Source organism: Tachypleus tridentatus, chromosome 7, assembly GCF_004210375.1.
Source record: "Tachypleus tridentatus isolate NWPU-2018 chromosome 7, ASM421037v1, whole genome shotgun sequence".
NCBI lineage: Eukaryota > Metazoa > Arthropoda > Merostomata > Xiphosura > Limulidae > Tachypleus > Tachypleus tridentatus.
This window is the reverse complement of record NC_134831.1, coordinates 131,544,515-131,571,016: the sequence shown is the minus strand read 5'-3', so window position 1 is coordinate 131,571,016 and position 26,502 is coordinate 131,544,515. Positions and strand designations below refer to the sequence as shown.

The 26,502-nt window shown below is 32.2% G+C and overlaps 1 protein-coding gene across 4 annotated transcripts in view; it reads right to left on the bottom strand.

Moving 5' to 3' along the window:
* Nucleotides 1–4,489: 4,489 nt before the first annotated feature.
* Nucleotides 4,490–26,502, bottom strand: part of LOC143256615 (fragile X messenger ribonucleoprotein 1 homolog A-like) — a 49,826-nt gene continuing 27,813 nt past the window's right edge. For all 4 annotated transcript variants that reach the window (XM_076514039.1, XM_076514040.1, XM_076514038.1 and 1 more), the window contains 5 exons: nucleotides 23,723–23,832; nucleotides 16,100–16,180; nucleotides 13,936–14,176; nucleotides 7,317–7,454; nucleotides 4,490–5,901 (listed from right to left, as the gene is read on the bottom strand). In XM_076514039.1, coding sequence (XP_076370154.1) covers nucleotides 5,540–5,901; nucleotides 7,317–7,454; nucleotides 13,936–14,176; nucleotides 16,100–16,180; nucleotides 23,723–23,832 — 932 coding nt within the window. In that variant the 3' untranslated portion in view covers nucleotides 4,490–5,539. The remainder of the gene's footprint in view (nucleotides 5,902–7,316; nucleotides 7,455–13,935; nucleotides 14,177–16,099; nucleotides 16,181–23,722; nucleotides 23,833–26,502) is intronic.

The following is a 26,502-nucleotide window of genomic DNA, read 5'->3' as shown; positions in this document are numbered from 1 at the left end:
GCTTAGAGAAAGGTAGGAAGAAACCTGGCACCAGGCATCAGTAAAAACAATCTCCTGCCAGACCTAATTAAAAACAATCAGAAGAATAGCAAGAGAAGCAGGAGATAGATGGTGCAGGATTTCATAGTGTATATGATCAGGCCCAACTGATGTACTGCCAAACCAATGAAGAGCCAGTTTGAGTTCCACCAATGTAAATGGACGATTATAATCAGCTCTAAAGGAAAAATGAGATTGCTCTGCCCTGAGTCTTGATGGCCAAGAAGGTGGAGGAAGAAGCAGAAATGCTAGATACCCGGCAAAAATTTTCACCTAGTGTGTCAACGATGTTCCGTGTATCAGCTACTTCCTGGCCATCAGTGAGCAAGATTAAGAAGGGTCAGAATGATATTGCCCACTGACATTTTGAATCTTGTCCCATAAGACTTTGGAACTGGTTATAAAAGATATGCTGGTTGTGAATTAATCCAAGATTCCTTCTGGCTTTGACGTCTTACCCACCGAGCATGTACTCAGGCCTGCTGAAAAGCAATGCAGTGTGAGAATGTGGGATACCTGCAAAAAGTATTCCAGGCCCGTTTTTGAGCCTTCTGTGCCACGTGGCAGACAGGATTCCACCATAAACAGGGATATCGCGGAAAATGTGTCGAGGTTTCAGGAATACATTGAGTAGCTGCTTGTATAATAGTCAGTTACTGCTGTCACACAGTCGTCTATTGATGACAGGATCGAGTTCTGCAAGAGCAGTGAAAGAGGGCCAGTTTGCTTAATCCAGCTTCCATCAGGGCACGCGGGTCGGATAGCATCGACCACGACCAGTTTCTCTCAAAATTATATGGGAGAATAGTGAAGGGGAGCAAATTGAGAGATCAATAGCAGTAAAAGAGTGACTAGGTTCATGAAAATAAGTAGAAGAACCAGTACTGAAAAGAGAATGGTTGTGATCAGAGAGCATACGCTCTACGGAGCATCCCCTCCTATCAATATCAGCACTTCCCCAGAGAAGACGATGTCCATTAAAGTACCCCAGGATTAAAACTGTTCAATGAGAGCATCAAGGTGTGATTGAACATATGTCTCTCCAGGCGACAGATAGAAATAAAAGTGATGGTATGACCCAAAGAAACACAGATGGCTATACCCTCCAAGGGTGTGTCGAGTGACAAAGACACGGTGGGCATATGCTGATCAACCAACAGTGCCACCCTTCCATCACACAGTCTGTCATTTCTGTACAAAGAAAGCCGCCAAAAGGTGACTATGTTGACAGGTTTCAGAAATGTGTCCTGTAAGGAAAGACATACAGGATTGTATGAAGCAATCAGTGTTTTGATGTCATCCAGATTTGAACGTAATCCTCGACAGTTCCATTGTATCAAGGTATCCATTTTTATTGATGTATAGGCGAATTGAATGGAGAACCATTCTGTTTACGACCACGTTTTTTTCTTTACAGCCTTTATTTGAATGAGGTCTATCTTCTTCCATGGATCCTGCCCTGGATTTGGCAGGTCTTTGTTGCTAGAAAATGATTCCAGCGACTGAGGACGTGAATGAATGATCGTTTTGCATATTCGGGTGGAAGATGAAGGTGTACCTGAGGAAATGCCTGTATTCAGAACCAAAGAAAGTGGATCTTTGGATTTGCTGGAATGTATGTAAGGGACAGAGATGGATATTGAAGTTGATTCATACTTTTTTAACCATGGAGGTCAAAAGACTTTATTTGGTCTGAAAACGATTCTTTTGGAAGCACAGATAGATCCGTCTGCGCCTCCCACTGTAGTAGTGGAACAAAGTGCAGCAACATGTTTGAGATGAAGTGGTAGACAGCAACTTTTAAACCTCAGAGTAAATAATGTTATGAATCGTTTTCAATTGCTGAACCTCATTTACTCTCAACACTTAGGGCAAGAACGAGAAAGTATAATGGGTGAGAACCATTGCAATTGACACAATGAGGGTCTGTTTCACACTCATAGGCATCGTGGTCCTTGCCACCACAACGAGCATACGTTAAGGAACCACGACATGACGTCTTCGAGTAAACGAACCGCTGACACTGGAAACATCTGAGAGAGTTTGGAATGTATAGCCATACCCTGCAATTAAGATAACATGCCTTGATGGTGGCAGATGGACGTGGTGATGTAAATGTCAGAATGAGGGCATTGGTCAGCATCGTAATTCCATTTTTGCGAGTAGAGTTACGCCTCACTGCAGAAACTCCTTGGGTGGAGAAACCAGCGAGAATCTCTCAACAATAACTCCTCGTGATGAATCCAAGGTAGCATGAGGTGTAACCTCAATAGGTATATCCCCAATCTCCTTTGAATGCAAGAGGAGTTCAGTGTGTTGAGATGTGGATGTTTCCACCAATATGTCACCAAATCAAACGTTCTTTACTGACTTTGGAGAGTCAGCCAGTCCCTCTAGTCCCTTGTGAATGAAAAAGGGAGACATTTGCCCTAAAAGTTTGTCTAAAGGAGAATGTAGTATAAGAAAAAGAGGTACAACAGGTGTTACAGATGTTGAAGATTGCTGCTCAGAATCTTCAATATATGGTCGTTTACCTATGAACTGTTTCTTTCACAATTTTATTTAAGTTTTTATTTAGAGGATCCATAATAAAAAAAAGTAATATTTCAGTGCCCACTTACCCCATCCACCATGAAGCCCTACAAGAGTATGCACGACAATGTCAAACAAGGGCACTGCAGCAACACCAGGGTTTCGTGAACACTATACCCAAACAACAGCATCAGATACAATGTCAACAACACTTGTTGATAACATCCAACACTGGTACTTGGTTGACCCTAGTCCAAGTGGATCAGCCGATTGACACAAGGAAGGACACCCCAAGGCCGCCCGTCTACAGAAATTCAAAGCCAAACTGGTTAGGGCTAGACCCCTCAACCATCAGGATCCTCTCCTCTCCTTCACGGGTCACCACGCACGGCAAACACGTGGGTGGGTGTTTAGATCCCAGAGGAGGTAAATTGAAAGAACAGAACCTTTTCTGGGAGATCTCCTCACCACGTACAGGAATCTACACAGAAAGGAAGTGGCACTGATATAATATATTACACAAGATGCAAGTTCGGGCAGTTTTTGTTTACCTTCGAAACTTAACACCTTTTGAGTTTTCAAATAAAACTTAAAATGCGTTATTGTACTGTAAAGAAAGATAAATGAGAGGGTTTTGAGAGCGTTACAGAAGATAACGCAGAGAATCAGTATCGGATCTGATTTTTAAAGCTAAGCTTTAAATTTCTATAGTTTCAATAATTATCTATATTGTGAACAGTATTTGGTATGTTATTCCTAAATAGGGCATTATACTACACAATTTCTAAATGGCCCGATCAGATACTACAAGTAAAGCAACCAGATAGCAATATCCAAAAGCTATACCAACCAAAAAGAGCAATTAATTAACAGATAGTAACGTTAGAAATGGTAACTTAATATAACACACACACACAAATAAGAAACAATATATCGCTTTAGAGTTTATCACATATGAACACAATTTTAATCCGATAATGCAGACGAGGCATTTTCTGCATAATTTACCAATGACTGAATGATCAGTAACTACAAACACATTTACATAATGAAAAACATGGGTCTGGTTCGAGCCTTTCACAACAAACACACCAGCTTTGACGCCGAGCCACGCTGATTACTTGCAAGAAGGGTAGTAATTTTCTTATATGGATACATATTTAATGGTGAGTTTCCACATGTGTGAGCCACTTTCTTCTCCAAAACACCATATAGAGAAAGCACTTTTCAGATTCAGGACATGAAACTGCACTAGCGATATATTATTCTGTGGAATGTGACAGTGGCCTAGGTATACTTGTAGGTAAAGTCAATGCTAAATTAGTTTTAATTAATAGATTTTTTTAGCTTTGGACTTAATTTATTTCTTGTTGCTGAGCAAGTGGTACCTGCTAACCAGACAGTTTATTTGTCTAATAGTGTTCTTTCTTGGTGTAGTTGCATTAATTGTTTAACATCAATTATTATTGGGAATTATTTTTACATAGGTAAGTTCTGCATAAATAGAACATTTTGCCACATAAATTCGAGCTGCTGGTCACAAAATGTTTTGTGCACAAATTTGCAATCTCAGCTATAGAATATATTACAATAGATGTAGCAGTTTATTTCTTTTAAATGCTGGAATGTTTCTTAAACATCTCTGACTCCAAATCTCCTCATTTTTACTGAATCAGAATTCTGACAAAGACGAAAAGAGAAATGATCAAAACCAACCTGTTTGTTCGTTAAAGAAGTATTTTATAAAAAAAAAACAAAATTACTCCTTTACTTGTTACACCATCTGAACCCGAAGAACTGAAATAACTAATTTTTACAATTTTTCAGAGTTCTTTATTATTTAGAAGTAAAATTTAAAAAAAAGTCACCATAAAAGTATTATAACATAGACTAAAACAGCATGTTTGATAAAACAACATCAGAATTATCACAATTTTTATTGCTTCCAAAGATATTACAGACACCAGAACTGAGGATTATTAGGTATGTACTTCCTCCTGTGTCTTATCAGGTTGGCTACATGTCAGAACCCATTTGTAAAGTATAAAAATTTATTAGTTTCAAAGGTTTTCCAATATACTAATAGTAATAATGTGACATTTTATCAATGACATATGAAAGACACTGAAGCTATAGAAAAGTGGTCTTTTAAAATCAACCACAGCTTTTAGCTTTATATCCACCACAGAAAAAAAATCTGCAAAAAAGTAAAACTCACACATAAGCAACATTCATATATCATTTTCTGTTTGTTTTAATATTCTGTTACTATGAAGTCTACCTTCTATTATCACTTTGACACTGAACGTTTTTTCTTCCAACTGCTTTTTTTTTGTGTGTACTCTCACACACTGCCCTTTTAAGTTTAAAATATAAATGAAGTTTCAATCCACAATACAGCCAATCAAGTGACTCCATATCTGTTTTAATGTAAAATGAAACATTAAATAATGAATAATGATTTCAAAAACAGTCATCCATCTATTTAGAATACTGTGTTTTTTAGTGTCAAGATGAAAATAATCAATCTATCAGAATTACATAATATCTATGTTAAAACAAATTTTTGTGAATTACCATATAGAAAGGTGCATCCAGCTTAATTGAGCAATTGTAACTTTCAAAACAAACTTTGCATATTGCTTTGGTCAACATTTTGTTTTGTGTAACAATTTTTGGATTTTTCCTTTGGTTTTGCACATGTTTTGTGGAAAAAATTACAACCGATCTATGACAGAATGGCAAGCACTTGTTGAAACCACGTGATATAATAATAGCTGTATCAACTGTTTATCTTGGGGAAAACAATGATATTTTCATTACACTGATTTCAGCAGCAAAACTAGCTAAATAACTCAATCAGAAACATTTTAAGTTGTTCCACTGACCATTTCTTTAACTGTAGATTTAGACCACTTTGGTCCAATAGAATAACTTAAGCCAGAAACTTCCTAAGTTGTTCCATTGATCATTTTATTATCTGTAGATTTAGACATCTTGTTTCAGTTGATTTTTCTGGTCTGTGATAAGCCTGATGAGACTTTCTTTGCTGTTTCTGTTGGATAGAATATCCATTGACTAATCCTGTTGAAAGCTTGTTATTAACTTCACCATTTGTTTTGCTGTTGTCCTCTCTCCTAGCATTTCGAGGAGCAAAGAGCTTATTTGTGTTTTCTCTTTCCCTGTCTCTTCCAACACCTGAAGGTTCTGAACATCTATATTCTACATGGTAGGGCTGTTCACTGTAAAGTGGGCCACCTTCTGGATATTTGCTAACTCTTCTGCACTGCCTTCTTTGCTGCTGGAACCCTTCAATGGATGATACACTTTCTAAAAAAAAAGTTTCAGAAATACAGCAATTAACTTTAAAAATATATAATACTTTAAAGAAGTTAAAAATGAATCATTGGTACATTTATTCAACTATACAACAAGTTTTCATATAAATTTACTCTTCTTCTGACAATCTTCATACAAAAAAAATGTTAAAATCTTTAATGTACATCTGCAGCAGTATATTTTTCACAAAATTTCAATATTTTATCAAGTGAATAAAATGGGAGAGGAAAAGTTAATTTATTTTTGTTTGATCACGTTTCACTTGCTAAAGTATGAAAATGTATGGATAACATCACATGAAACAGCCCAGTGTCCACAATTATTTTTAGACAGTGTAAAATTGTTAAGCAATGTACATAAAAATAAACAGGTGGATAGAAAGATTACCAGAACTAAGTTTTAAAGTATATAACATACTAATATATTCAATAAATACTGTAATTGTGTCATTGCATCTACAAAGTTCTTTATATTAGCCATTACAATCAAATGCATTTTCAAACACAAATACTTCTACAAACAGAATTTTTTATTACTACCTTTAATATGCAGTAGAGATTACATCTGTCAAGAAGTATTCACATCATTGTTATCATAAAGTTTCCTTTATCTTCAGCATCCACAAATAATAAATGGAATACAAATCATATTTACTCATATTCAGTCACTGATCCAGCTTGGGTACGAAGGACTAACACAGCATGAAACAGTGGTAACAGGCTAATCATGGTACTTGTTATCCAATATATCACCAAGCCAGTGCTAAACACAACTGCAAAGTTGTACAGCATCAAACCCAATTTTATTTTGAAATATACCATTACCAGTGACAAAAGTACAAATTATGCACCCCTGAATAAAAAGTTATTGGAATCCTACATTTATTCCTCTTCTCTGCAATTCTGTCAGTTTGTCACACTCTTTAGTCACCTATTAACCCCTTCCCACACAATTATGAGGGCCATAGGAGCTTACTTATGCCATTGACTCTAGCTCTGAATAAGCAATATAAATGTAGAAAATCCCACCAGTGAAGAAAGCACTATTTGATAATAAAACATCTATTATCAAACAAAATATTTCTTATTCTAAATACTAACCAATTATGGAAGCAAACAGACTTCTGGGAAAAACAATTCAATTTCTGTAATATCAAAAAATTCTCACCTTTAAAAAAGAAGTGCTAAACATAGAATATCAAATTAAAAAACATGAAAAGTCAATGTATAATTTCTGTCTCAGAACTGTTGGTATGGGTGTTAACACATTTGGACCTTCCTAGGTAATGTTGTTCTCCCCTTATCAATAAAAGTGTTAATACCCACACCAGCCATTCAGATATACATTTTTATTTCAAATGGGTTTCTCATCATCAAGAATGCATAAATTGTTTTTTATCTTCTCACCTCTGTCAATGCTTGCAATACTAGATACTTCATGGCTCTCTAATAAAGATTCATCTACATCTGTCACACAACAATGTCCACTTTGGTGTGGAGGAAGGTCCAACACTCTGCCATCATTAAGAGTTTCTTGGCATGACCCTGAATACAATACACCATCACTAAAATTCAACAGTAAAATGTATTACATGGAATAATGAAAACCAACAGTTATGAAAGAGAAAAATAACAGGCAACAAAAACAGAATTAAGATGCAAAGCAAATCATTTTTCAAAGTTTAAAACAATATAAAAACTTAAGAATAAAAACATGGAATCACCTTTCAGACAATAGCCAAAAAAAATCATTTCTAGTAGGCCATTATCTCCTTTACTATCTCGAAAACATTCACAAAGTTGAACTGGTCTAAAGTGAAAAATTATTTGTATTGTGGGGAAGGTGTAATAACATTACTTTTTATTTCACACTCTAATGACATTTCAGGTCTATTACTCCTAACATTGGTTCCCATAATGTTATAATGCAATCCAATATATTTTTCAATTTATGAACTCTTAACAGAGAGAGTACAAACTATATGGAGAAAAAACGTTTTACAAATTAGAGTCTCTTCTAATATATTTGAAATAACAAACATACCTGGGTTCCGAACATATATATAATATGAGGGTTAAGAAAGAGATATCCATTAGATGCAATGATACTAAAAACCACCTCTTCAATTATATTTGAAATTCCCATGCATTGTAACAACTGATTGAAAATCAACCTAAACTCTCAAACAATGTAATTTAATTCTGGAATATACCTATGGAGTGTCATGCTACAATGTCAAAAATGAGTTTACTTTTAACGTACTCAAAAAAATTTGACGAGGTTTGGTTAAAAAGAGCAAGAATATGAATTGATTTACAGCTTTCAAATGCAGTCTGCCTTTGTAAAAAACTCCATCATGATAGTTATTCAATTACAGATACCACAAAGTGAGTAATTTATATGTTCTTGGGTCTGTTTTAGAAAGTAAAAATAATAACCTTACCTTATAGTACTAGATAAAAAAAATTTTGAAGTTGATAATATGTGAACCATCATGTCCGAATAAGATTGTTTCTCAATTTATCTCAGACCACTGTGTCACATAAGAATACTTGTATTATGTAGTTAGAAGTACGAAATACCAGCAAAAAGTTATAAGTTTAAGATAAAATTCTGCATAATTATTAAAAACTATTAAGCTAAGCAAACATTAGTTTGTGGTTACAGTATGCAGTCATACAGTATTTTTACTATTTGTTGCACATAAACACTTCTAAACTAAAGATGTTATATTACTTTTGTAATATTTATTGTATCTTAAATTACCCCATAAGGTTGACTTATGTGGAAATATCCTTAATACTTATTATATAAAAAGAAAATTCCTTTTATTATGAAATTTTTATTGTACATTGAGGGTACCCCACTAAAGTACATTGTTATGTGGAAGTGACATCCTTGGCATTTACTGTTCAAGAATATTTTTTTTACTCTATACCAACCCCATAATTCTGTGTAATTTATGTTTTTCACTTATTATTCATTTCAGACATACACACAAACATAACACTTACTGATGATGATAAGGACTGCTTATAGCTATTAAACCATTAGCATATTCTTTCATTCTGATGAATTACACCAATTTAGCTAATAAGAAATTATATTTTAAGTTTAATTTGTTTTACTTTACAGGATATTTAATCTAGAGAAAAATTTGATTCATAAGCTGATCATGTCAACTATGAGGTATGTCAGCTAAATCTCCCAATACTCGTAAATATGAATCACCCGATGCCCATTAAAATGAGAAAAGTGCAATCACAAGTTAAAAAATTTATGAAACTAAAACCTACAGTACTTTAAAATTTGTTCGTTTTGAATTTTGAGCAGACACACAAGAGCTATCTGCACTAGCCATATCTAAGTTAGCAGTTTAAGACTGGTGGGTAGGCAGCTAATCATCACCACCCGCTATCAACGTTCACCACCAAACAGTTAGATTAACAATCACATTGTAATGCCCCCATGGCTGAAAGAGCAAGCATGTTTGGTGTGCAGGGATTAATACCTACAACCCTCACATTACGAGTTGAGCCTCCTAGCCACAGGACCATGCCAGGCCCTGTTTCATAGTTGTGATGAAAAGTGAATGTAAACCTAAATGTCAAGAAAGTGTCTTAAAAACACTGTTGAATAACTATAAAATTCTTATTGTATACACGACGTGTGCAGTTGTTATATCACAAAAACCATTGTAATTCCAATTTATATAGATATGCAACAAAGTCTAAATTTTAGAGTATTTTAAAAAATACCTTTTTGCTTCTCTTGCAAATTAAATTAGCAAAAATTTTAATTATTAGAATAACAATATTAATTTTTACAAAAAAAGTCACTCATGAAAATGCTTTGCAAAAAAAAGGAAAAAAGTTTCAAACCAAGTAGATCATTAGATTCAAATATAAATTTATGTCCATTCTATGCTTCAGGATAAACACCTTCTAGTTTCTGGTTATTAAATACTTAAATTACTCTCAACAGGATTATTTTTTTTTTGTTGATCACTGACCTTACTTTGCAAATTATTATTTACCATTGAAAGCTATGCAGGCACAACATTCCATATTTTTTGTGCCCAATATATTCTAAAAAATTCTTTAAAGAGGTTCATTTCATTGCAAATTTCTTCCAAAGCTACAAGAGGGTCATCTACACTGAAATCCTTAACTGTCAAGTGATAAGCTAAAGAAAAGGCAGCTAGTCAACTCCCCCTAATGCCAAATCTTGTCACACCAATAATGGGATCTGATAGTCATTATTATAACTCCCAAAGAGTCCTAATGCACATCAGTTTTATATGATAGTGGATGAGAGCCAAGAAATCCCAGATCTTTCGTCCAACACTTCAATCACTAAGTTGTTCTCAGTCCTTCCAGTGAGGAATATAAATAGTTCAATATTGTATATAGTTTTGTAAATCTATTTTCGACATTGAGCCTGAGGAAACTAATGTATCTCTGAACAATTTTGATCCAGTTTCTAGCAATTCTGTGTAATAGACAAGCTTATAATTTTCTCCAGAACCAACTTGCAACACACAGCAGCAATTAAGACGTAAACAGTTTCAGAATCTTGTATATACATAGTTTAGTTTTTTTAGTTCCATTGTTCAGTATCCATACTTTTGATATTGCTGAGTTTACTTTACTATTGTTCACTATATAATACTGGAACCACATTATGAAGAGTTATAGCTTTGTTTTCCATAAATGATTAAAGTTCCTACAAAATGTACAACTGTATGACAAGTTATTTATAAACTAGTTTTTAAAACCTGATCATTTTCTACTTTCATTACTTTAGACACTCCTCATGGTGTATTATATTTGTTGCCTGTTTTAGGTATGTTAAATTGAAATAAGGATTCTACAAATCAATGTGAAAAATCCACACGTGTCAAACAGCATCATCTAGTATTAAAAGCACATTGTTCAAAACATCTGCATTCAGAAAAGTTTAAAATTTTCTACAGTGATAAAAATATATACAAGATTGTTTTGCTGAACTTCACACAAAACTACATTGTCTACCTATTGCTCGTTTAGAAAAGAGATTAGAAAAAAAGACAGTGTACAACCCCAATAAACAACCCTGTCAACAAAAAGTGGAATTATAATGCTCTTAAGGTGAAAAGGCAAACAAGTTCAATGACAGGATTTGATCCTGCAACTCAAGCACCTTATCCAACAGGCCATGCCAGACCTTTGTACAAGTGAATGTAATCTTGTGTAATATTGTTAATAATGAATATTCTTGAAACTTGAATACTTGCAACATGCAACATTCTGCCAATGAATAATATTATAATAATTGTTTTTTTTATACAAATCAAAGTAATAAAATTTCTTACCAGTTATTAACATAAAATTGTACTCTGACATATGCTTGCTTTCCAAACATGATTGAAATTTACAGATCACATTTTCTTAATAATTATAAGAAATACAAATGTAACAAGCTTCGATAAGGCCTGGATATGAACCCTTTCAGGCCCTGTTTCCTTCACACATTTACTTGTGCTATTACCAATAACCATTATAAATACAGTACCCTAAAAATCAGGAATTTATGTTGTTTTGGTTTTTTAAAGTAATAAGGGTGAATGAGAAGCAAGCAGGGTAGAAAGGGTCTACACCAGTAGCAGACATTGTTAAAAAAAACAAGCAAGACTCCAACTGCAGATTTTCCAAACTTGGTAGCTTTATTACAACATGAGGAGCATTGCCTCTCGATACAAAAAATGAACTGCATGTGTCTAAATGAGAAGCCATGGGAGAATGTAAAAATAATCAAAATCTTCAGAATCATAAGATACAATGATGTGGCCCAAACTGGTCACAAGACCCTTTCTTGTCTGCTTGACTCACTCAACCAGGAATAAGCAATGGATTGTTCTCAATCTCCAGAATAACAAGTCATTGCTAAATTAACAAACGTCAAAAATTTCTCATAGAACAAGTACCATCAATTTGATACTACATATTAAGTTAGTCAATTGATTTCATCAATATTGGACATGATAAAGCTTTGTTGGTTGAAATGGCACACAAACCCAACAGCAGGCACATTGATGGTACACAAATACTAGACTTAGAATACGGTTAGTGAGCCACACAGATTGTTCATAGTAATACATTTCAAGATCTTGAAAATTTTAGTTGTTAGTGACAAAAATTTCTCATAAGCCTAATAACTTAGAAAACTTTTTAAGGTTACAAAAACATTACCTTCTGTGCCTTTTAAAACCTTTTACAATACAAGTTTTGGCAAAGCTTTATGTTGAATTCAAGAGTTACTTTTACAGATACACATTTCCAGATACTTTAAGTTACCAGCCTTTATCACAGCACTAAACATTTTATATTGAATAATCAAATAGCCCTTCTTATATTGCAACCTGTTTTTTGTGTGATTTTAAAAACAATTCTCATGCCTACAGTGATGTTTAAGTAAGGTTATATTATCAGTTCCAGTTAACTTTAAATGGAGAATTAATTGTAAATCAAACAATATTAGATTAAATTAGTTTCTCATCAACATGTAAGTTGACTAATACTCCAGAAATTCCTAACACATTTATACACACTGTTCAAAAAAGATTATTCATGCAGAAATCATATCTCATGTAATAAAATAACTTGTGACTGTTTTGTAATAGATAAATTCTGATTTCACATTTTCAAGATATATTAATATGCATAATTCTATTTCATTAAACAGGTAACTCATATTCAATAAACTTCTGTTACATTTAATGTCAAAGAAAATTCTTGACACAGAAACTGGTATTGATAAGCTGTGATCTCAAACTATGCATTTATTGAAAAAAGATGGTATTTGTCACATATGTGACAAGTATATCAAATATCAAGCATAATGATCTTAAGTTTCAGGTAAACTTATCTTCACACATTTGTGTAAGAAATGCAATTTAGTATAGGTTTTACAAACATTTCATGATTTTAAACTTTTCTCTTTAGCAGCAATAATTATGGCTTTGCCCATCCTTTGAAAAGACATCCATTCTTTATATGTTTAGATTTTAAGCCATCTGTCCACACAAAATAGCTGCCTAACAAAGTTCTGTAATCTATACAATCTTAATATTTCTGACTAAAATGACAAAAAACCTTTAGGTCAGGATCTTCAATCACACATTGTCTGTATCAGTACAAAGACTTCTCCAAAAACTAAGTTCTCAGTGAATAACCATTTGCAATGTTTTAAGAGCATGGAACTCTCTGGTTCATTCCAGTGAGATTTTCTTTTTCAGGTCTTGTCTAGACAGTCACTGCATATACTTACGATAAAATACAGAAAATTTAAAAAGATGCAGCTTAGTAAACTAGTTTCTTATCTGTTACCATGACCATCATAAGAACTGTGTGCTGCCCACAAGAGGAAAGTAGCTTAATTAAATAAGATGAATTTCAAATAAAGGGAATTATATATTTGCTAAACCTAAGTTACTCCCTTTTTCTCAGATTTTAAGAATTACTGCACTTCACAACAAGACCACAAGTTAAATATTAATTAAATTGAACCCAATACTTTGTGGGAAAACAAATTCTGGATATAACCATCAATGAATTCAGCCTTTCAATTAAGTTAACTAAGTTAGAGAAGTTCATAAAACCTCAAAATGTACTATTTAATTGTTTTACATACAGTAAAAAATTTGGTATGCAACACCTATTGAACAAGCAGAAGAAACAGGATTAACCAAACAAAAAATTTGTTGGATTTCAATGATCGAGACATAACAGCAGCAATAATCTAAAACTGCTGAATAGTTATAATTTTATTTTCTTTGTTGAAGTTGTCAATGCCAGGTCAAAATTTTAAGTCAATCAAATAGTCACTTTAGGATAACTTATTTTCTATTTGTGTTTCCTCTGTTTCCTCCCCTTGCTTCTCCTCTATAGCCACTTGCAGGTCCCCCCCTTTGGGAACTGTGATTAGTGGTTGGGCCACTTCTCTTGTCATTAGAGATGTTGTCAATGAGAGTTGCAGGATGAATACCAGTGCCATTGTTGTAACGAGAATCTCCTGCCCATTTCCGACCTGGTCCCTGCCCTGGTCCTCCTCCTCTTCCACGACCTCTTAGTGGTGGTCCTCCTCTTCCTCTACCAATGTCCACATCAGAATTATATCCCCTCTCGGGCCCAACTCGTCGTGGTAATGGAAAATTCAAAATGCTGCCCATCTGAGACCTGAGCTGCTGGTCAATTTCTAGTTTTTCTTGCCTCAGTTTTTCAACCTCCTATAAATCAAAAACAATTTGAATGTAATTCTTTTCAAATTTACAATTTTGTTCCAAAATATACATAAAAAAACAAACAAATGCCATCCTGGATGTAATAAATTTCCATTTTTAGAATTTAAATTTAATTGATTCACTAATTATACAGTCAAAAAGAACTTCAATTCATTTCCCTTAATATTAGCAAACTGTTGGTTTAGACATTCATTATCAAATTTATATACCAAGTATGTCACACTAAATGTTTCAGTACTCAGTACACATTTATATACACTTGCTGGGGAGAGTTTTTATTATTCTAATACTTGGCCTGACAGTTTACTCAGGCAAATGTCTCAGCAAAATCATTAAATTTGAAATAGGCCCAAAAAGATAAAAATATACTTGTCTTATTCGAGTATTCAGTACTGAAAATGCAAATAAAAAATATCATTAGAAACTGACCAATATTACCCAATGCTAATGACGTGTGTGTGTAAAGAAGTGTTAAAGCAAGCATTCCTTTTCAAGCCAAGAACAGCCAATTTGTTAGTAATTTTATATGATACACACACACACACACACACACACACACACAGAGAGAGAGAGAGAGAAAAACACCCTAAAAATCTTCAAATTTTGCAGCTAATGAGGTGCAAGAAGTAACACAGTTGAGCTGGCCAAAAGTCTTTGTAATGTTTTCTCTTGTTTTCAAATGTATAGTTTTATCACTTGTCTCAACAAATAATAACAATTACGAAATACCTGAATGGTTGGCATATCTTCCTCCCTTTGATACAAGTTAAGTGTCATAAATTAGTATATTTGTTACCTGCTATTTTTATTACTTTTGTTTATATTTTCCTTAAATATATTATACTTCAACCACTTTTGAATGATGAACGATTGGTTTGTTTTGAATTTCCCTCAAAGCTACTCGAGGGCTATCTGCACTAGCTGTCCCTAATTTAGCAGTGTAAGACTAGAGGGAAGGCAGCTAGTCATCACTACCCACTGCCAATTCTTGAGCTACTCTTTTACTAATGAATAGTGGGATTGACCATTACATTATAATGCCCCCATGACTGAAAGGGCGAACATGTTTGGTGTGATGCAGGTTCGAATCTGCAACCCTTGGAGTATGACTCGAATACCTTAACAACCTGGCCATGCTGGGCTGTATTATAAAGAAATTCACAAAGACATCCTCATGTATTAATGTGTTAATTAGGTTTGACAAAAATTCAAATATAATAACATTCTTAACTATAAAAAAGCAACATAAATGCAAGAAAAATTTGGGAAGTGATGGTTAAGATATGGATCCAAACTTCATATTCACAGGCCAATTTCTTACATATTCATATATTACATATAGAACATATTCTGATGGCCAAAACTATATGACTAGGTAAAGTACATTCAGTATATTTGCTTAATTTAAATTTGAATTCCTACTGTCTACAGTAGACCTTCAGTTAATTATATGTTGAATAAATAACCAAGTTAATGTTTTAAGAACATTATCAGAACCATCACAGCTCTAGTTTGCTTAGCTGCAGTTTCACTTTGTTTTCATTTTACCAGTTTGGGAAAAATTAAGTATGATTAACAAAAGCAAAAACAGCATGATAAAAACAGATACAGTGCACCAGTTTATCATTTGCAGTCTACAGTTTCAAACTCGCCAATACAGAGAAACTACACGTTTATGCTACGGACCATTCTTTCAGAACAATAATTTTTAGTTTTTTTTTGTTTCCTAGTTGTCTTTTTAGCAAATTTATAGATAAAAACAATCTTTCTATACAGCATGATGTAATCTAGTGCTGGGTTTTACAAAATAAGTACTTTCATATAAAAAATTATAATTGAGGTTAACGATAAAAGAAGTACTCCACACAGGTACACACATACTTGCACACAAAGCAAGACAGAACTTACCCTCAAATGGGCTAAGTGATATTCTAGAAGAAGTTTAGCATTTGTGATGCTCTCAACAGTTCCTACAAAGACAAACGGAACCTGAAAAAAAGTAAAACAAAAAGTGCAGTTTGAACTTTCATGCTAAATAAATTTTATTTCGAAATTTAATATACAAAGAAAGTGTTGCATCTTCCTTTCAAACCAGCACCACCAACCGTTACGTCTTAATATTATGACATTTAAATCACAATTTGTACATTAAACATGTAGATTACACTTAAAGCGCTGTTTGAAAATAAAAATGTCAATACTAGTTAATCTCGGAGCTACATTAAATCAATGATGACAGATGTAATTAAGAAAATAACCAAAAATTAAAGAGAAAATGGAACATTTAGTAAAATATATTAGATCCCATGTTTTTTTTGTAAGTAGCAATATTTCTATCTCAGAAAGTTCTGTACGAGTTAATACATATTTACAAATTTGTTACAATAGCAACTTCATGTTCAGTAATTCTCATCAATAAAATAAAAAAGGTAATCAGTAAATTAATTCAATGCTGAATGCTTTTCATAAGAGTCAAATATTTATATTGAAAACACAAAAGCCAGAGATCCAACTTCAATTAAATCCATCAGTTTATCTATTTCTAATTACTTGTATTAAAATGGGCTTTCTTGTAGTGTGATTTACAAAAATGTATAAAAGCCATAATCCCCCCCCTCAAATTTTTTGATAGTTTTAAAACTATACTTTTTGGGGTACTGTCAATATCTGATCATTGTTCTTAAAGCACCTGATCTTTAATACAGTAAAGTTTCAGTATTATATATCTTAAGTTAAATGCATGTTTAAAAAATCATTTTTAACTGTTAACAAACTTAAGCTAATTCATGAGCTCTTAAAGATGTGAGAAACATTTTATATTAAACACAACAATATAGAATATTTTCACAAGATTGATATGTATATTGATATAATTACATAATATAATGAACCATTTGTTGCAAACTGTTTTGTTTATTATACAGTGAAGTGCTCACCACAGGTTATGTATTATTATACATTGTTGGGTTCAATAGACCATTTCTATTCAAATTCTCTCTTGCCTAACATGGGATTTGAAGTTTGTTTACAATAAATGAACTGTGGAGTTTACCTCAAAGTTCATTTTGTAAATTAAAAAAAGGAAAAACTGATTATTTTGTACTGAAACTATTTGGTAAGAGACTACACCTATAGGCCCATAAGAATCATTCATTATCATAAAATAGTTAAAAACCAGTAATTTCACAGAAATCAGACATTTAGATCTTCTGCACACTTTGTAAAACATTTGATTATATTTTCCATCGACAAGATACTTCTTTCATATTCTATTATACTTTGTATCCATTTTCAGTAGTTGCAAAAAAGGCTGTTTCACTCAACAATAATAAGCTTATCTTCATGTTTCAATTTAATATCAAACCAACCTGATAATCCTGAATGCAGAGGAATAGTTTAGCGACTTCATGGTTTTTCTTTCAAAAGATTAAATGAGTTTATCTAACTGAAACAGAACCTCCACAATAAGTCTAATTTCTATTGTGTAAAGAGATATTCTCAATCTCAGGTGATTTAATTCAGGTCCCAAATCCAAAGATATTGCTCTAGGATTTCCAAGCCAGGATTTGTTACAAACGTTATTGTAATGGGACATTTCAATACGGTAGCTACAGACAATAGTCTATAGCATAAGAAGCTAAGACAGGCTTTGACGAGCATATCAAGAACCACCACCTTGTAGAATGAATGAAATCGTCAAACAATGTTAACAAAACTGTCCCTGTTCATAATGGGACATTTCAATACGGTAGCTACAGACAATAGTCTATAGCATAAGAAGCTAAGACAGGCTTTGACAAGCATATCAACAACCACCACCTTGTAGAATGGATGAAATCGTCAAACAATGTTAACAAAACTGTCCCTGTTCATATAATTTTCAGTAATTAATGTAAGAGAAAATTATTGCTTAGAATGAAGAAAAATAGATAGTAGAGACATAATTTTTAAATAATATGGCCCATCACAATGAAACCAAATTAGCATCCAGAGTTCTTCTCAAAGTTAAGATTATTGCTCACTGAAATCCAGATAAAGTTTAACATCTATAGAAAGGTCTGTAAATTATGAATTTCAAAGTCACTTTATCTAGATTATCCAAAATTGACGTTTTAGTTAAAAAAGAAAAGCATATTATATATGGAAACCCAACTTTGAATAATAACATAACTTCACTACAATTACTTCTGCCTGAATACTTGTATTCTTGTGTTACCCTATCCTTTGTTTATTTGGCTGTTTTAAATTTCTTTTTTTTTTCTTTACTGTAATTAATTTTTATAAAATGTTCAGAGATTATAAATATTTATCTAATAAACTACCCTGTTCGATCTAACTTGCTGTAGAGGGAATATGTCAATTACAAAATGTTCAAAAATAGTCACATCTCTAATGTCCATTGTTACTGCCATCATTAAATTGTGATTTACTATCAAATTAATCTGTTGCATAATTGAATTTTGAAAAACAACTTGTTAGACATTAAAGTCCTTATAAAAATTAAGTTTAAGTATTTTTTGGTTGATTTGTTCTTACAACTTTCAGTGCAAAACCTTTGGAACATATGTTTCGATAAAAGTACTAAATTTCTTTACATAAATGCCTACTGACGTAAAAGTAACTAAAATGTAAAGTTAGAAACTTATTACGTTATATAGGAAAACTGTAAATAAATTGTGATAGAACATCAACTTTGCCATGTGTGATTTTGTAATATGACAATTTGTTTAGACAAAGCTGTCCCATATAAATAAAAAAAAACTTTTAACTATAAATTTTGGCTATAAGAGTAAAGAATATACAATTGTTAGTTCCAATGTGTAGTCATTTTAGAAAAAAATAAGAGGAAATCCTCATTGGTTATGGCATTTGAAATTCTTTTAGGCAGGATTAGAACAAATTCATATACAAAACCCTACCCATTTACTTTTAGTTATACCTTTATGCACCAGCAATACTAATCAGAATCTATACCAACCCACCTTGAAATTAAAATTCTTTTAGAAAGGATTAGAGTAAATTAATCTGCGAGACTTTGGGTCTGGGTCAAATACATCAACTGAAAAGGTTCAATATCCCAAATTTAATAATGTATATAATTTAAGGGTTCACTTCAATTTATTTCATACAAATTGGCGCACTTTTACTTTACTTGGGCCAGTAATGTAAAAACACCAGGTGGATGCTATGATAAGTAAAACAAATATCCTAACTTTCACATTATTTAACATATTACAATATTCACTATTACTTACCAAAAGTGTTGTTTATTTTTTAAAGCTTTAACAACTCACTATGTATATACTTGAAACATGGTATACATTGTGCAATGTAGAGTAACTTTGAAGGAGGAGGTAACAGCCAAGTTAGTGGTAGTTGGTGTGCTTTCTGTGACACACTTCCAACACTCAAATATTGTTTTTCACAGTGTTACATGTGATTATTTAATTGATTACTGGCCACAAAAGTGCATTACAGGCCTAATTTGAATGGTCATGGGTCAAAACAATGAGTATAATTAAAAAAAAAGAAAGAAAAAGCTCTTCCTATCATCCTTATGGTGGCTGTAGGAGTAGAAAGTTTAGCTAAGTTTATATATTACTGCAACAGCAAAAGTCATTTGTTTTCATTGCATTCCTCAAAGTGCTAGTGAACTGAAATATACATGTTCATGTGCTCACCCCCACACTGTATGTAAATGTTGTGTAATACATTTTTTGTTTCGTTTTAGTATAAAGATACGGCACCATCTAGGAATGAACTTAATTTACACCAATGTGCTCATTAACAGCAATAATGCTGGTGGGGGACTTGTTAACCCCAATTAACATGTCTCTTATTCCAAACTGTCCTCCCACAAAGTTTAGTTGAAATTGGCTCAGCAACATGGGGCTAGTTCGATAACAGGCAAACAAATATATGCACTTTGCACAAACACACACATATGGGGGTGGGATAAAACATAAAAGAGGGAATTCCTAAAGAAAATGTGTCACATTCCTCACTATAGAGAAAATATAAGATTATTTTTAATACTTCCTTATATAATTCAAAATTAGAAACTTCTTTATAATTAAAATATGGATTATTAGGATTTTATGCTATGGTTATTGATATAACAAATAAAAAGCAGTTTCACTAAATTATTAATTTAAGTCTTTAAAATCCTTGTGACATGCTCAGCAAAGGATGCTCATGCAAAAAGAGTTTAGCTAATATACCATGATGCTAAACTATCTTTAATGGGAATAACTTACAAAATTTAGTCAATACATGCTGAAATATGGACATTGAATAATTAATTATAACTGTCCACCCCTATGATTCTTTTGAAAACTTGAGTTAGAAAAGTCCTTATCTTGATTGCTTTGCCAAATCAATACTTATGCATCTGCATAACCTTTCACCTTATGGTTTTGCTGCTCCAAATCAGCCATTTTTAATCCAAATGATAAAAAATGTCCACTTTTACTCTTAAGTGAAGCTGTAATAAAAGATAGTAGACTCAGTTCAGGTGACTTTTTGTGAAGGCTTGTACAAAATGTTTCATTAAATTTCAGTGATGTTTGCTGAATACCTTTGCACATAATATACAACATGTATTTTTATACATCGTTGTGTTCAATAGACTATTTCTATTCAGTTTCTCTCTTGCCTAACAGATTCCAAGCTTGTATTCAAAAATACACTGTGGAGTTGACCTTTATTTTGTAAATTACTAAAAGGAAAATCTGATGATTTTTGTATTGACAAACTGTTTGCCAAGTTTTTACTCTTGTAGGCCCATAAGAATCATTCATTATTGTAAAAATCTACTATTCAGTCTGACAAGGTTAGTTGACAATGGATATTGTCAATTAGTTACCTTCTTTCTCTTGCTTCAAAACTATGGATGGCTAGCACAGATAGCTCTCAAGTAGTTTTGCTTGAAATTCAATATATAAACATAATAAATATGTTTGTGAAAGTCATTTTCTCTTGGCATCACTTAAGAACAAAATGACTTATATTTACACCAAATGAGGTTACGAACTGTATGTTGCAAAGATCTATCAGTGCAGAAAATTTGAAAAAGTCCTTAAATGTTTGTATTTTTTTTCATCAAATAATGTTTCTATACTTTCAGTACAAAGAAAACAAAGGGGAAGAAGAAAAATCATAGTTTGGATTACCACAGTCCAAACTACAGAAGGTAGAAAAATACTAAACTATCATTCCTGTTCATATGCATGGTGTGTCTTGCAGATTGTTTTTATGGTTGCAAGAAACACTACCTTATGACTTAATAAACATTTTCCATTCACTTTTGATATTTTACCTGTTATTTTCTGTACCCTAATTTAATATGGACTACATCACTTTGACTGATATCAAAAATATAAAATAAATCAAACTTACCTTTTTTTTTTTCACTGAATTACTGTAAACTAAAACCAAAACCTACAACTGTTTAAACAACTTATTTCTACTTAATTTTATCGTCTTATTGCCCTTTGAATAATGATGTCTAACCTTTCACCCTGGGTATCACCGATGCCATTTTTAAACCCCTTATGCACGTTACTGAGTTACATTCAAAATTTAATAAAACCATTTTAATATAAATGTATTTCACTGAAATTACTCTTACCAAGTACATTAACACTAAGTTTCATATTATCTAACTTTTATTTCTTTATATAAAAAAAAAAATTTAAAACAGTAATTCTGTTGTCACATTATTCACTCATGGTTACAAATCTAAACTTTACGAGCTATCATACACGATACTGTGAAAATAGACTGTTGACATTGGTGGTTAAATTAAAGTACCACCTATCTTTCAGCAGGTCTGGAAAATTTCTAAAATTAAAGTTCAAATTAAAGTCAACCACACCCACTAGCAAAGTCAAAGCTGTGGTACAAGGTGACAGTTTGAAGCTAAGTGACATGCTCACAACCAATAAAAAGTAGAAACTTCTACTATTCAGTAATGGCCCAAAGAAACCTCTACCAGTGTATGTATTTGTAGCACATGACCAAAAAGAAGCTTAGTCCATTGTTCTTTTGAGATGTACCTAGTGCTTGGCAAGTGTTTATTGCCTTCTGTGTATTAGTTTGCTAAACAATTAGATTGCATTTAGGCTTTATGTTTATATTTTAATTAATTGTGTATTATGTGTGTTAATAAATTTTTATTTGAAAATTTTAGAATTATATGCATTCAACGTGATGTGGTTTGACTTTTAGAAATGCCTAAACAAGATGGTGTCATTTGTACATGCAAGCATTAGTAACAGTATTTACTGACCAGAACCAGGTTGACATGCTTGCACAGCATGTTTATGATATCTATATTAATGATATAAAAGAGAAAGTGGAAAATATAAACATTTACTTTAAGAACATCCAATTATCATTTAGGAGGTTCTCAAAATTATGCAAATGAAATGTGAAAACTACAAGATAATAAATAGGATTTTGATACTCAAAATGAAAATCACATTGCATACAAACTATTCAAAGTGCAAATAACATGAAGAAATGTTGTATTATAAATAGTAGACAAAAAATTAAAAGTCTTATTTTTTAAAAACTACATGATCATGAGATCATTCAAGACAAATTTAAAACTATTTCACCAAATAATTTCATTTTGATAAAGAACTTTCACTGCAAGTAGGACGAAACAAAAGGGCTAAGTAATAATACTGCCAAAAATGGTGTAAACCACTCAAACATGCAATTCATGTTATTGTATTGAATGACATAAACACTCAAGCTGATCATGAGTATAACTCATGAAAAATATTTTAGTTTTCATCACATCTAAATCTACCAAATTTTACATTTTAATTACTTCTGTAAAAATAAATAAAAATTTAAGAAAAAAAATAATTACTCTTAAGCTCTTCCTTTTTCTGTTAGCTTCCAGTAAAAATTTTGTTTTAAATGATACATGTACACTAAATAGTTTTAGTTTACTTAGTTACTTGCAAAAGAGATGTGAAAGTAGGGTGTAGCAACCAGGTCAGAATTTCTAGTTTACATCTCTAATAAAAGAAGGTTAAAGGCTACAAAAAATAGATTTTATTTTAGTAATATTTACATTACAGCAAGTAATTTACGTTAAATTCTGTACTTTGGAGAAGTGGTAAGTAAATTAAGAAAGAGAGGAAGATCTAGAGAACACGTCACAGTTTTTGTCCTAGAAAAAACAGGATTTATTTAAATATTTGCTTATAAAAATTAAGTATATCTTGTATAACATTAAAATTTGATATATTAGCTACACATTATTGTCAAGTTGATTTGTATATATTTATAATAAAGCAGTTCAATTTACATAATTCTGTAAAAGGTCATAACATGCACACTGATTTAATTATAATTTCAATTAACTAATTACTACATATAACCCTTAGTGACTTAATTGCTTATAGATGATAAATCATAAAAACTATAAATTAGGCACACATTTCGAGAGATGATGAAAATCTACTGGAAAAGTTTTTAATTACACATCAAACTGTACAATAAGCAATACTTTACCTGTTCCTGAGGAGCCTGGTTTTCATTGTCTCCCTCTATCTTCACTCTTACTATTCCCGACTTATCAACTATTTCTTGAATTATACGCCCATTTTTTCCTATCACTTTCCCTAAGAAATTAAATATTATCTTAATATTATACACAAAGAATTTATTTAATGTAACTAAAAGATAAACAATTTATAATATAACTATAGTCAAGCATTTAATTCAAGCATACATCTGTACGATTGTTCACTGAAAGTTTGGTAAAATTAAACGAAGGCAACCTACTCTACTGTCCCTAATTTAATACTATGGGGGATGTAGCTACTGAACACAACACACTGCCATCTTTTAACAAAAATAGTGAGAACTGAATGTTAGTGTAACAATGCAACTATGGACTTAAATGTAGAACTTTTTTTTTCTTTTTTGTAGCAGCAATGAGAGGCAAACAAAGGAAAATTGATTCAGTCTGGCAAGCTAAACACTCAGTTCTACTATCCCCAGAGATGTAAATCTTTAGCCAAATATGCAAAACCTATTAATAATTCACTAAAAAAAACTTTCAGAGCAGGATGTCAAGTTTGAGAAAAGATAAACAAAGAACCAACAAAAAAAAAAAAAAATCGAAAAATTATGTTATGCAAATTAAGAACAAATCTATGTCCAAGGAATACATCTGATAAACCAATTCCAAGTCCAAAGGATACATCTGACTTACAAACTTTAAGACTCTTAAATTTACAACAAAGCTTAATTAGATAAAAGCATTTGAAAATGCTTTTTTGTCCATTAGAAAATGTTAAAAATAGTTACTTTTAACGAATTTGATACACGTAACTGTAATCTCACAAAACAAAAGCTAGAAGTGGCTGAGTTTCACCATTTTTGTTTTGAAAAGCAATGAAATTAAATGCTACATTTTCATCCAAAAACTGCTTTAAAAGTACCCAAAAAGAGTTCCATAGCAGATAAATAAGTGACTTATAGCATTATGACATCATTACAATGTAAATGCATAAATGGAAGATGCCAAATTGAAGGCTGTGTTCAGGATGTTAAATCAATTCCAAAGTAGATTAACTGTAAAAGGTGTGGACAAATTGGTACATTGAAAAACAACAATAAAGAAAAATAGTATGAAAGAAGTCAATTACAATGAAACAACTCGCGTTACTGGAAGAAAAGAATTTCAGGATCAAACGAGAAGCAAAATCTCAAAAGCCCTCAGGCTCATATTTGGCCTACAGAATAAATTCAAATCAAGTTTTCCAAACAAACAATATATGAAAATTTCAGGAATTGGAGAGAGAGAGAGAAAAAAAAAAAAAAAACAAACAAACAAAAACTAAATTACAATGAAGTGGTTCAATTTGTTACAGCAGTAAAGGATTATGCAAGTTCCCTCAAGTTTTCCTGCAAAGCTGATGAACTAAAAGAAGTGGTACTTCACAATCAAAGAAATTTGGGATACTTATAGAAACACCCTGCATGTCATCACACAAAAACATATGTCCTGTTCACAACAGCCTACTACAAATGTCATTACAGGCTGACACAGTAATGACAATACTATGTACTTATTTGTTTAGTAGCAAGTACAATTGCTTTTCACTGAATTGAGTTTGGAAACAAATGATTAAATTAGCATATCTAAGAGGAAGTTATCTTCATGTTATAGCCCAGTAATAATTGGTCAGGGTCAAGCAACTGATAGCAAATTACGAATCCAAGACACTAAAGAAAAATGTTAGTTTATGAGTGATTTGAATTGTCAGTTAACATCTTGGGGTGAAAAGAAAGTTGAACTTATTGGCAAAGAAATTATCCTTCAGAAGATTATTTGTAAACAGATTTCAAAACTGATGCTTAATTATCCTTCAGAAATATATCAATATGTCAAGCAACCACGTAGATCAACGTTTTTCAAATTGGTTAATGTCCTGACAGTGAATGATACTAAATCTATGACTGTAGTAGAATATGCAATTTATATTTACGTTAATGATACTTTTGGCTGTTTCTCAGAAGTTATGGGTACCTTACAGTCTGATATTCAATACAAGCTCAAGAAACAGATGAATATTATTTCTGTTCTATTGAAATGTCATTTGGATACAGCAGTGGAAAATGGTGATGGAACCAACACTATCACGTATAAGCCCAAATGTATATGATATAGTCTGTATAAATGTTATGTTGAAGGACATTAAGAATAGAGTGAATTGCAGACTGAAATGTATCGTGACTGTCAAATACCCATCACTTTCATCAATGAACTGAAATGCCATGTCAAAAAAAGCCAGAGTATTTTTGAAGATGCAAGGATAAAGATTAAATTATCAGGCAGGCATTAGTACTGCTTATGTAGAAATGACTTGGATTATTCAATGAAATAGTATTTTCAATGTTTCCTTAATTCGTCAGATCTTTACTATGCAGTGTCTTTTATAATAATATCTGTGTCATTACTAAGTCACCAGTGTTGGGAATGTCTGTAAATATAATAACAAAAAGTATGAATTTGTTATTCTTTCCAATGTTTTGTTTTTATTATTACCTAACTCAAAAACCAAAATAAAGGTGTCAACCAATTTCACATGGCATTTTCATATAGAGTATTGCTTTAATAGACACTATAGTAACTACTACTATAGAAAATCATACTTCTAGTATGAATGATGTCCTCATTCCCTCTTGAAGTTAGCTTTCTTATAGAAATTTAGTATTCTTTTAACAAGTTTAAGGGTGAAACACCAATTACAAGCCAATAACAGATAAAGTATTACATTTGG